The sequence below is a fragment of the Lactuca saligna genome, chromosome 5 (genome assembly GCF_052625555.1).
Source record: "Lactuca saligna cultivar CGN05327 chromosome 5, ASM5262555v1, whole genome shotgun sequence".
NCBI classification, from domain to species: domain Eukaryota; kingdom Viridiplantae; phylum Streptophyta; class Magnoliopsida; order Asterales; family Asteraceae; genus Lactuca; species Lactuca saligna.
In genome coordinates, this window is record NC_136421.1 from 267175936 (window position 1) to 267187314 (window position 11379).

The window sequence follows — 11379 nt, forward strand, 5'->3', positions numbered from 1 at the left end:
CAAGGAAAGGGAAAGAAGAGGAAGGCTTCGTCTAAGAACTATCGCAAGGTTAAAGCCCGAGATGGTGCCTCTTCTAGTGGGACCAAAGTTGATCCCGCTAAGCCCTGTCCTAACCCGAAGGAGGCAGAGTGCCACCACTGCCACAAGATAGGACATTGGAAGAGAAGTTGCCCAGAGTACCTGCAAGCCATCAAGGAAGGAAAGATCAAGCCATCTTTCGCAGGTATATACACAATTAAATCTAACGATTCATCTCATGATATTTCTTGGGTTCTTGATACCGGTTGTGGTTACCACATTTGTTCTAATGTGCAGGGACTAAGAAGAAATAGAGACATGGAGCATGGAAGAATAAATCTAATCATGGGGAACATAAGATCATCGCCTGTGACCAAGATTGGAGTGTATTCTTTAGTGCTTAGGAATGGTTTATCTTTAGATTTGAACAATTGTTGCTATTCGCCAGAAATGGCTAGAAACATCATTTCATTTCATGGTTTGTTTAGACAAGGTTTTAGATTTTCTTTTAATAATGAGAATGGTTCTATTTTAGCTTATCTGAATGGTGTCTTTTACTTTGAAGTTATACCATGTAATGGAATCTATGAAACTGTTATGATTGTTGATAACTTAGGAAATGATGTTTTATGCATGGATTCTTCCAATAGTATGGATAAGGCATCCTTATGGCATTATCGTCTTGGACATGTCAACAAGAAACGCATTACCCAACTCCAAAAGGATGGAGTGTTGGAGTCATTCGACTTTAGGGAATATGACACATGCGAGTCTTGTTTACTTGGAAAGATGACTAAGTCACCCTTCGCTGGTACATGCGAAAGGGGTGAGGGTCTATTGGACCTCATACATACCGATGTGTGTGGACCGTTTAGATCTACCACGAAGGATGGAAACCGCTTCTATGTGACTTTTACCGATGACTATAGTAAATATGGGTATATCTACTTAATCAAGCAAAAGTCAGAAACTTTTGAAAAGTTCAAAGAGTTCAAGAATGAAGTGGAGAATCAATTGGGCAGGAAGATCAAAATGCTTCGATCCGATCGAGGAGGAGAGTACCTAAGTCTTGAATTCCACGATTATCTCAAGGAGTGTGAAATAGTTTCACAATTGACGCCACCTAGGGCACCACAATTGAATGGTGTGGCAGAAAGGCGTAATCGAACCTTGTTAGACATGGTTCGCTCTATGATGAGTCGTGCTTCGCTATCTATCTCTTTTTGGGGGTATGCCTTAGAGACTGCCGCCCATATCCTTAACCGAGTCCCTACCAAGAAGGTTGCCAAAACACCTCACGAGATGTGGACGGGGAAAGCTCCTTTGTTAGCACATATCAAGGTTTGGGGTTGCGAGGCTTTCGTAAGACGAGATACTCACAACAAGCTCGAACCTCGTAATGAGCGATGTATTTTCATCGGCTACTCGTAGAAATCCTTTGGATATCTCTTCTATAGACCGAAGGACAATGTTGTCTTTGTTGCGAGGAGAGGAGTTTTCCGAGAGAGAGAAGTCATAGGCCAAGGAGACAGTGGGAGGCAAATCGAACTTAAAGAGATTCAAGAGTCGATAGATGAAGGAACCTCTACCGCTGGCGCTCAACCTGAGGAGGAAACTTCGGTTGAACCGATTGACGTATCATTACCTCTTAGACGTTCCGAAAGAGTTATAGTTCAACCCTAGTTGTATGGTTTTCATATAACTACTGAAGGGGACACGTATATTAGTGATAGTACACTAATAAACCTAGATGAACCTAATAGCTATAAGGAAGCCATGGCAGGCCCAGAGTCTGAAAAATGGAAGGAGGCAATGGATAGCGAGATCCAATCCATGTATGATAACCAAGTTTGGAATTTGGTTGATAATGTGCCCAGAGGTAAGACCGTTGGGTGCAAATGGATCTTCAAGAAGAAGACCGGCATGGATGGAAAAGTACACACATATAAGGCACGATTGGTTGCGAAGGGCTTTACTCAAACTCCCGGAGTTGACTATGATGAGACCTTCTCACCAGTTGCGAAGATAAATTCTATTAGAGTGATGGTAGCTATTTCCGCATTTCATGATTATGAGATTTGGCAAATGGATGTCAAGACCGCTTTCCTTAACGGGAAGTTGGTTGAGGATGTTTACATGGCTCAGCCAGAGGAGTTTGTGGATCCGAAGCATCCGAATAGAGTGTGTAAGCTTGAGAAGTCCATTTATGGACTTAAGCAAGCGTCTCGCAGATGGAATCTTTGCTTCGATGAGAAAGTCAAAGAGTTTGGATTTGTACGAAGCGAAGATGAATCGTGTGTATATGTCAAAGCCAGTGGGAGTATAGTAAGCTTCCTCGTTCTATATGTCGATGACATATTACTCATAGGAAACGACGTCCCGACTCTGCAGGAGGTTAAGTCCTGGCTCGGGAAGTGCTTCGCTATGAAGGACCTCGGAGAGGCCTCCTATATTTTGGGAATAAGGATAGTAAGAGAAAGAAGTAAGAAACTAATAGGACTTAGTCAGAATACTTACTTAGAGAAGGTACTAAAACGTTTTAGTATGGAAAACTCGAAGAAGGGAGAATTACCGATACAAAGCAATGCCAAGTTGAGTAAGACTCAAAGTCCGAGTACCGAAGCCGAGATAGCCGAAATGAGCCGAGTTTTGTACGCTTCTGCAGTTGGCTCAATCATGTACGCTATGACTTGTACTCGCCCTGATGTAGCCTTTTCTTTGAGTATGGTTAGTAGATATCAAGGGAACCCTGGCAGACCCCATTGGATTGTGGTGAAGAATATCCTTAAGTACCTTCGGAGGACGAAGGAATGGTTCTTAGTTCTCGGAGGGAGTGATGACTTGAAGGTGCGAGGGTATAGTGACACCAATTTTCAGACCGACAGAGACAACTACCGTTCGCAGTCGGGCTGGGTCTTTACCCTGAATGGAGGAGCAGTGACTTGGAAAAGTTCCAAGCAAGAAACCGTAGCTGATTCAACGTGTGTAGAGTGTCTAAATGGTGTTAGACATAGCAAAAGATTGTTGCAACGTTCATGAGTGCTTATGAACTAGTTTTGAGCATTGGAACAAACCCGCGCTTGCTGGAATCACCTTATGGAATGTGATAAAAAGGGTGATTGCAAGACGATAATATCATATAGTCTTTAAACCTAGATATATGGTTTGTTATTTGTTAATTGATTGTACATTGATAATGCGAAAACGCATTGGTAATTCGATGTTATAAAACGCATTGTTGTGTATAGTTGATTAATGAATAAGTAAATGCATATAAGTCGAAGTTTATCTGTAACTTTTATCCTAAGAAGGAAAAAAGCGATATCTCGGTCGCTCGATGATTTGATTTGACTTATGTGCCGGGCCCGGTCAGAACTGAATTGATGTGTTCGATTAAGTTCTATGTCAAATAAATCGGAGACCGAGAAACCTAAATGCTTGACTAATCATTCCATAGAATTATCAGCATGATATCTAACAGAGGACTGTACGATCCCTTATCTAAAGGACAAGATTGATTAGATCAGAGTTTGACAGTGTCTTTGAGAGCTACGATTGTGAATCGGATTGTACTTGTGCATATAGTTACTATACTTATCCAAGTGGGAGACTGTTGGAATAGTGTCTAAGGCTGCAACTATATTAGGCAAGTATTTGACCCGATTGTGCATAGTCCTTTTGGGTTGCCTTCACCATAGCAACTTGACAGGATGATTTATTATGAGAGAATAGATATTATTAATATATTATGAGAATAATATAAGGAATAATAATATTGTTATTTGATTAATATAAGTCATAAATTAATTAGTATTAATTTGGTGACTTAAAGAGATTAATTAAATAAGATGGTATAAACTGTCAATTGTTTGATAGTTACACTTTGGGCTGTAAATCCTTATGGGATAGGGTTTGGACGATTTCTATGGCTAGGATAAGCCTGAAATCCGTCCAAGGCCTATCTAAGGAAAGGATTAGGATTGCTTAGAGTTTAAGTTATCCAATTAGGGTTTAAGGGTGAAACCCTAGGAGCCTTACAAGTATACATAGACCCCTTGGGATAGGGAAATCGGCACCTCCTCTACAGAAAGGATACCCTGGCCGATTTCCTCCTCTCTCCTCTCTCTCAAATCATTCTCTTTGCTAGTTGGTGTTTGTAAGCCATTAGAGAAGTGACAATTGTGACTCTAACGCTCCAAGAACAAGAAGATCAAACAAGTATTTCAAGGTATGCTTCTAACTCTGGTTTTGTATTGTTCTTATACCTAATTAGCCATTAGAAGTCTTAGATTCAATGCATGTTTAATTAGAGAAACCTAGATCCAAGCATTAGGGTTTGTATGTGCACATAGGAATGTTCTTATGTACAAAACCCATCAATAACTACATAACGACGATATCCCAAGCACAACACGCTTACCCCACTTGAAAGTATAATGCGATACCTCATGCCATGATAGCTATATCAATACCTATGTATGCCACATGAAATCAATCAAACTTGATGAACGATTTTGGTGCACATATTTCCTTACCGTGCTTGATGGTAATGCTTGAGTATGGTTCAAAAGCCTTGCATTTTCTCAATTAAAAGAATTGTTTCTTGCCAACTTCATACAACTATGGAAGTACTGGGGAGATGTACAAGAAGTTATAGTATGCAAACAAATGAGGGAGAAAGCATCAGAGACTACTTCAAAAGGTTTAATGAGGCGACGCTAAACATACCTACCTGGGACGACAAGCTGATAGCAGGAGCTTTCACGTAGGAGTTGCTACCAGGACCGTTGTCGTGGAAGTTTTTGGGAAAGAAACCCACCACCAGATAAGATTTAAAAGAAGGGCTAGAATGATACCTTAGGCACGAGGAACACACAACAATTAAAGAATCCTACCTACGTACAGCAAAAGCAATCCACAGCCAAAGAGAAACACGCCATTTCTCCGAAAGGTCCCACAGATACAACAAAACCAATACACACAAACCAAGTCAGCACTTCCAGCCATATGCATGCAATGGAGGAAATATAAAAACCCGACGTCTTAGAAATAACGGACAAGCAACAAACCCAACGACTGAGCACGCACCAATTTCCAAACAAAAAAATATTGCGAATACCATAGAAAGCAGGGACACAATACCGTAGAATGCAAGGTATTGAAGATAGAAATAGAATAACAAATCGTGAAAGAAAAGCTTTCAGAAATTGCCAGAAGCATTAGACCCAACGTCAACACCCCACAACTATAGAAAGTAAAAAGGAGGAGCAAAACGACAAAGGGAAAGCACCAGAAACTGTAGCAATCCGAGACCACCCCCCCCCCCCCCCCCCACCCCCATCTAAGAAGCATAATTGTACAAAAAGAACACGCACAAAGATGTGACTGACATATTCAACATGATTATAACAAATCAGACATATGGTTGAAGGGACATTGATACCCTTAGCAACCGGCTTACTTCAAGTATGTAGTCTATTGAGCATCACCCTCCAAAGGAAAATATTAAGATTCTTAGGAAGCAACATACACCACCTTTTTAGCCCTAAAACATCTGGAAGTAAAAGATCTTCAATGTTGAGTTATCCTACTATGTTTGCAAATGCTAGTTGTTTTTTGTTGTGTCTCCGCAACCGAGTGCCGAAACCCTTTCTTCATACTTGAAGAATCCAAAGGAACAAAAAAAAAAAAAAAAAAACTTTTTTTGGGAACAGGTGGATTCTTAACTTACAAATAAGTGCTATTATGATACCCTAGTTGATCTTAGTAGCCACATTGATACATGTGGTAGAAGTTTAGAAGCGATGAATACAAGTCTTGACGATCTCATCATTAGTATGATTGACGAGTTATTGACATCACTTAAGTGATATTCCAATATGAGGATTGGATAAATATCATACAATATATGCCAAACCGGCCGGTTAACAAAACTCATAGATTTTTCATGACCTAAGATGTTTTTCTGTCATTTAAAATTATTTAGAGGCTGAAAATAATGTTTCTCTGCTTTTGCTTATTTTTGAAAACTTTTTTAATTTTGGTTAATTTAGATATATTATCTTCTCTTATATGTATTTCGTTTTTTTTTATTGCTTTGAGACATATTTTGAAGTTTATTAATAAAGATCACTTTTGGAGTTATTTTTATATTTCTTTGGGGTAATATTGGTCGTAATCGGCCATTCAATCTAATCATCAGAATCATCTTAACCATCATCTATACAATCCATGTAAATACTATTATGTAATTCGTTTCTTTTCAAGATAAACAAGGTTACATATTACACTGTTAGAATGATAGATTTTAAACAACCAATTTTTTTTTTAATAAACAATATAAAATAGCTTAATAACCACAAGGTCCACAATCATCAAATAATCAAGTAATTGGATGTTGGATTCGGTGGAGCAGCTTTTCCGATGGAGAAACAGTGAAAGAAAAGGTGCAGCCTCACCCTACCAAACAAAACAAATTTCCAAGTTTCCAACAACAGTTTGATTTGGTTACCGTTACAAAAGCCTGCCACATGGTGGAGCCTCTCAAATACTTGAGGCCAACTTTCCCTTTTTTACTTTATAAAATTCTCCAACTGTTTTATATCCGATTATTTGTTATGTTCACGTAAAGTGCATAAAATCATATCTTCTATATTATGAAAAAAATAGTATCATTTATACTTTTATGTTGTTAAATCCCCTTACTAATTAGTCTAAACAGGATGATTATATATATTTTATTATGAACATGAACTGTTTATTTATTTATTTTTTGAACGGCGAAAGAAATTTTGTTAAGACGCATAAAATCAACGAGAAACTAGACAAAAATAGATATATAAGAAAAATAATAAAACCGACAAAACATTAAACAAAATAAATTCACCAGCGTAATGGTTTGAAGGCTTCTTATGTGTTTATATGTATGACAAAAATTGTAATTTCTGAATACTTACAATTATGATAAATATTAACTTTTGTAATAATTTGTGTTAGATGTAAAGAAAAAAAATGTTTGGAAGGTATTATCGTTTTGTTTTCGACATTTATAGCCTCGATTATCATCTCTTTGATTCTCTCATGTTATTTTGGATGCTCGAAACCAGGAGTGTTCACAAGTGTTTAATTGACCTGAAGTTGTATTCAAGAAACTTAATCGAAGCTATCAGATTGATACAATTTTGAACCAAAAACCTAAACAAAAAAATAAAATAACATAAAATCTTTGTTAACCTATTTTTCGGTTTAGTTATTTGGTTAACTAAATAACGATTAATAATTAATAAATGTATTTAAAAACTAAAAAGTTATTAAAGTCGTTTCTAGTAGAGTATACATTGATGACTTGATGTCACTAATGGAATTTATTCTATTAGATGGAATAATTTTGTCCGGAGAAAAACTAATATTCCAGTATTGACGATGTTTATATATTGTGTGCCTAACGACTGAATTTGGTTTATATATTGTGTGCCTAACGACTGAATTTGGTCACTAGCTAGAGATATCAACATGGACTTGATTATGTGTCCATTAGTTTGAATCATCTTGCGTGGATTGATTATTTAATTATTTTTTATTAGTTTATAATCTGTGAGAACTACGGTTATAAAATTAATTAAATTTTTATAACAAAAATTAAAATTATTAATCAATTATTTTAAATAAATTATTATTTAAAAGATATTTTTTTAGTTATATAAAATTATAATCGTTGATTTAAACAAATACGTGAAATTATATCATCTTATAATCTGTAATTATTTTATTTAATTTTTTAATCTAATATTATTAATTTAATATAATTAAATTGAAAAAATTTAAAATTTAAAATTTAAAGTGGAGAATCAATTATTAATTTAATGTAATTAGAATGAGAAATTTAAAATTTTAAAATTTAAAATGGATAATTAATAGTTTGACAAGTGATATGATATTAATGATGAGTTATAATATTGTAACATTTGTTAATAGGAGAATAAACCTATTAGAATAGGGAGATGTAAACGTGTTATTTGGTTAAACTCAAATAGGCTTCCATTTGTAGGGTATTTTTTTTTTCTAACAGCCTGTTAACTTATTATAAAGTTCTAATGGTTCCAAAAAAAAAATATCCAAAATAAAGATATCCTTTCGATGTAAAATAACTATCAAAAAATAAATAACGTCGTTATCAAAAAATTAGTTCAATAATATTCCGACATCGTGAAACTTCTATCCATTTTGTTTTTTTTTTTTTTTTGGCAAATAATAATGTATTCACACTCTTATTTCCGGATAGACTCCAATTCAATAATATACGACAAAATATATAATAAACAATAATATCAAATTGAAAATAACAACTGTTAAATGAAATCGGTGATTCCTATTAATTAATAATTTATATTAACTTAATTTTTTAAACCTAAACATCCTTTTAATATATAAAAGATATTTAAAAAATATATATTTTGGGTTTTATTATTATTATTATTATTATTATTATTATTATTATTATTATTATTATTATTATTATTATTTATTTATTTATTTATTTTATTTTTTTTCTAGTTAAACATCAGTGGAAGAAACATGAAACGTAACTGAACCAAAAAAATCAAAGATTTTAGATGTTCGGTTAATCAACGTCGAAGAAATATAAACCGATTTTTTTAACATAAAAATCATCAGTTTTTAGGTTTGATTTTGGATATTTCAAACTTTCCTATTTGAAACAACCTTATGTATGAAATACTAGGGGTTGATTTTAGAGACTTGTGGGATTATATTAGGGCTGATATTAGGTTATATAAAAATGACTATTTTATACGAGATTTAAAATAGTCAATTGATAATAAATAAATGACTATTTTATATCTCTTATAAATTTAAGTTTAAAATATTATCTATACCATTCATTATTTTTTAAAAAGATAATAAATAAATATTAAAAATGTTAAAAAATAAAAATTTAAACAAATATAATATTTTAAAAGTTTATAAATAAATACAATATTTAAAGATTATGATTTAACACATGATATTTTTGATTTTTAAAAAACTCATACAAATTCTTTTATTTAAGTGATTCAAGGCCCAATATCTTCTATTGCCCACCCTAGGCCTAGAAAAAAAATGTGATTTAAGTGATTTGAGGCCCAATATCCTCTATTGTTCACCCTCGGCCTAGAAAAAAAAAGTGATGCTTTGAGAAATTCTTAGGGATAGCCATTTTTCATTTTTTACCCCATCGAGTATTTCTAGAGATCATGAGATGAACAAAGAATGGGTTCATAATTATATTCACTATGTCACTCAAATCTTATCCTACTAAAACATGACACTTTCTTTTCCTCTATTTCCACTTGAACACACAATCATAATTCATAAGTTCTCCAAGATTGAGCACATCCTGATTAATCAATAAGCAAAATAGGAATATTTTGCAATAATTCAAAACATTAAATCCAAAAAAGTCAGTAGAGAAATACTTGAATCTACAAAAGAAAAACAATACACGAAAGGAAAACTAGTAATCGTCCGAATCCTCATTGATGGTGTACACATTGCCATTGCCATTGCCATCATCATCATCGTCGTCACTGAACGATTTGTTATCAGTATCAGTATCAGTATCAGCATCAGCACCAGCACCAGCACCAGTATCAACACCAACATCACCATCAGCATTAATAACAATATTCCTAAGAGCATCAAGATCTATCTGACCATCATCTTTAATAGCACGTTTAAAGGGTTTAAGAAGCTTCTCATATCTCCGAGGGTTATCGTACAATGTAGGTGTTGTGAGTATTTCTTTTTCCAACCAAAATGGATCATATGCAATTCTTGTATTAAATGATTGATACAATAGTCCAATATTATACATTATGAACCTTAATCGAGGACCTTTTTTCCCAGATACAAACTTCATTACACTTCTGAAAAACAGCGTAACTTGGTCATTTGCCACCATGTATAAGTACTGAAAACAGCCACATAAAGCTTTTTACGATTATACCCTTTGTGTTGTATAAATAAATAAATAAATAAATAAAAGAAAGAAAGAAAGAAAGAAATGAGAGTGATTACCATAACTATTAGACCAATGAGTGCCAAGGTGGCTTGCAGTATATCATCCAATATCTCACCAAAGCCTTCATCCTCTGTTCCACCAAAACCATCACCGCCACCACCACCTCCACCACCACCACCACCACCGCCACTGCCACCGTCATAGTAATCTTTCTTCTCGATTTGTTGGCGGAGTACATCCTCTAATGACTGTTCCTTTTTAAAACTACTCATAGCTTTCTCCATTGACTTCCATGGGGAACTCTAGTAAGAAAACAAAAACTTGATTTGTTCAATTTCGGATTGAATGAGTAAATGACCATTTTACCCTAGAAACGATGAATAAAAAATTGACTATGTAACTGTTATGAACTAAGGAATGAAAGGCATACCTCATCACCATTTTTGGATTCTCCTCCTTTCCCACCAAATAAACACACAGGTGAGCATGGTTGAAAGCGAGATGCAGCAGTTCTTTGCATCACATGACATTTTGTTAATTTTGTGCGTTTCTTTGATGAATCAAATCCAATGGTTGGTTTTAGGGCATTATGAAGATTAGATAATTTCACTGGTGCAATGCACTGTATAGCTGATCCACGGATTGTGTTATATTCACGTGAAGAAGGACGCATTGCAGTGATTTGAAGGTAATTCATCTCATCAACTTGTTTATTTATAGTAGCCAAAACATTGAGGTTATAATAAAAAGGAATTCTTGTAGTTTCTTCGTTCAGAAAAACCTGCGAAGAGTGAATCACGATGTCAACTTCAACATCGACATCGAACAAACTACATCATCTTTTTGGGGAAATCATCAATTCATCATATATCATTCGAATTTTTAGGAAATAAAGCAAAAGTTGTATGCTAACAGGACCTCGAAGTAGGTCTAAACCCTAAACCTACAAATAATCGCGTTCTAAAGTTGAAAAGAATTAACCTAATTAAACAAATTGTTAGCCTAAACTTTCATTAACGAAGTTTAAAATTTCATCCCAAAATCGAAAAGGAAATATCAGCAAAGCAAAATAAGACAGCGAATTTAACATATTACATATTCAAATATGATGCAAGTAACGAAATTAATGTGATACAACATTGAATAATTTAGTTATAAATAAACTAATATAGAAAAGGATTATGGAAATTGGGGAAATGAATACATACAGTAGAGAAAGATTAAGGCTTTGACTCGATGGAGAGGGTAGATGACTGAGGAGCTGCCGTTAAACTTCAAATTTTGAGGCATGCGGCGGAGTCCGGTGGCAAGAGTGGACAGAGCGAGAAACAAGATAGAGTGAT

At 34.6% G+C, this 11379-nt stretch overlaps 1 protein-coding gene across 1 annotated transcript; it reads right to left on the reverse strand.

Moving 5' to 3' along the window:
* Positions 1-9380: 9380 nt before the first annotated feature.
* Positions 9381-11379, reverse strand: LOC145047736 (uncharacterized). Its single transcript, XM_078996071.1, has 4 exons — positions 11245-11379; positions 10467-10817; positions 10093-10338; positions 9381-9985 (listed from the first exon to the last, which is right to left on the reverse strand). The coding sequence occupies exons 2-4, from the start codon at positions 10731-10733 to the stop codon at positions 9530-9532; spliced, it is 969 nt and encodes a 322-aa protein (XP_078852197.1). The 5' UTR covers positions 10734-10817; positions 11245-11379; the 3' UTR covers positions 9381-9529.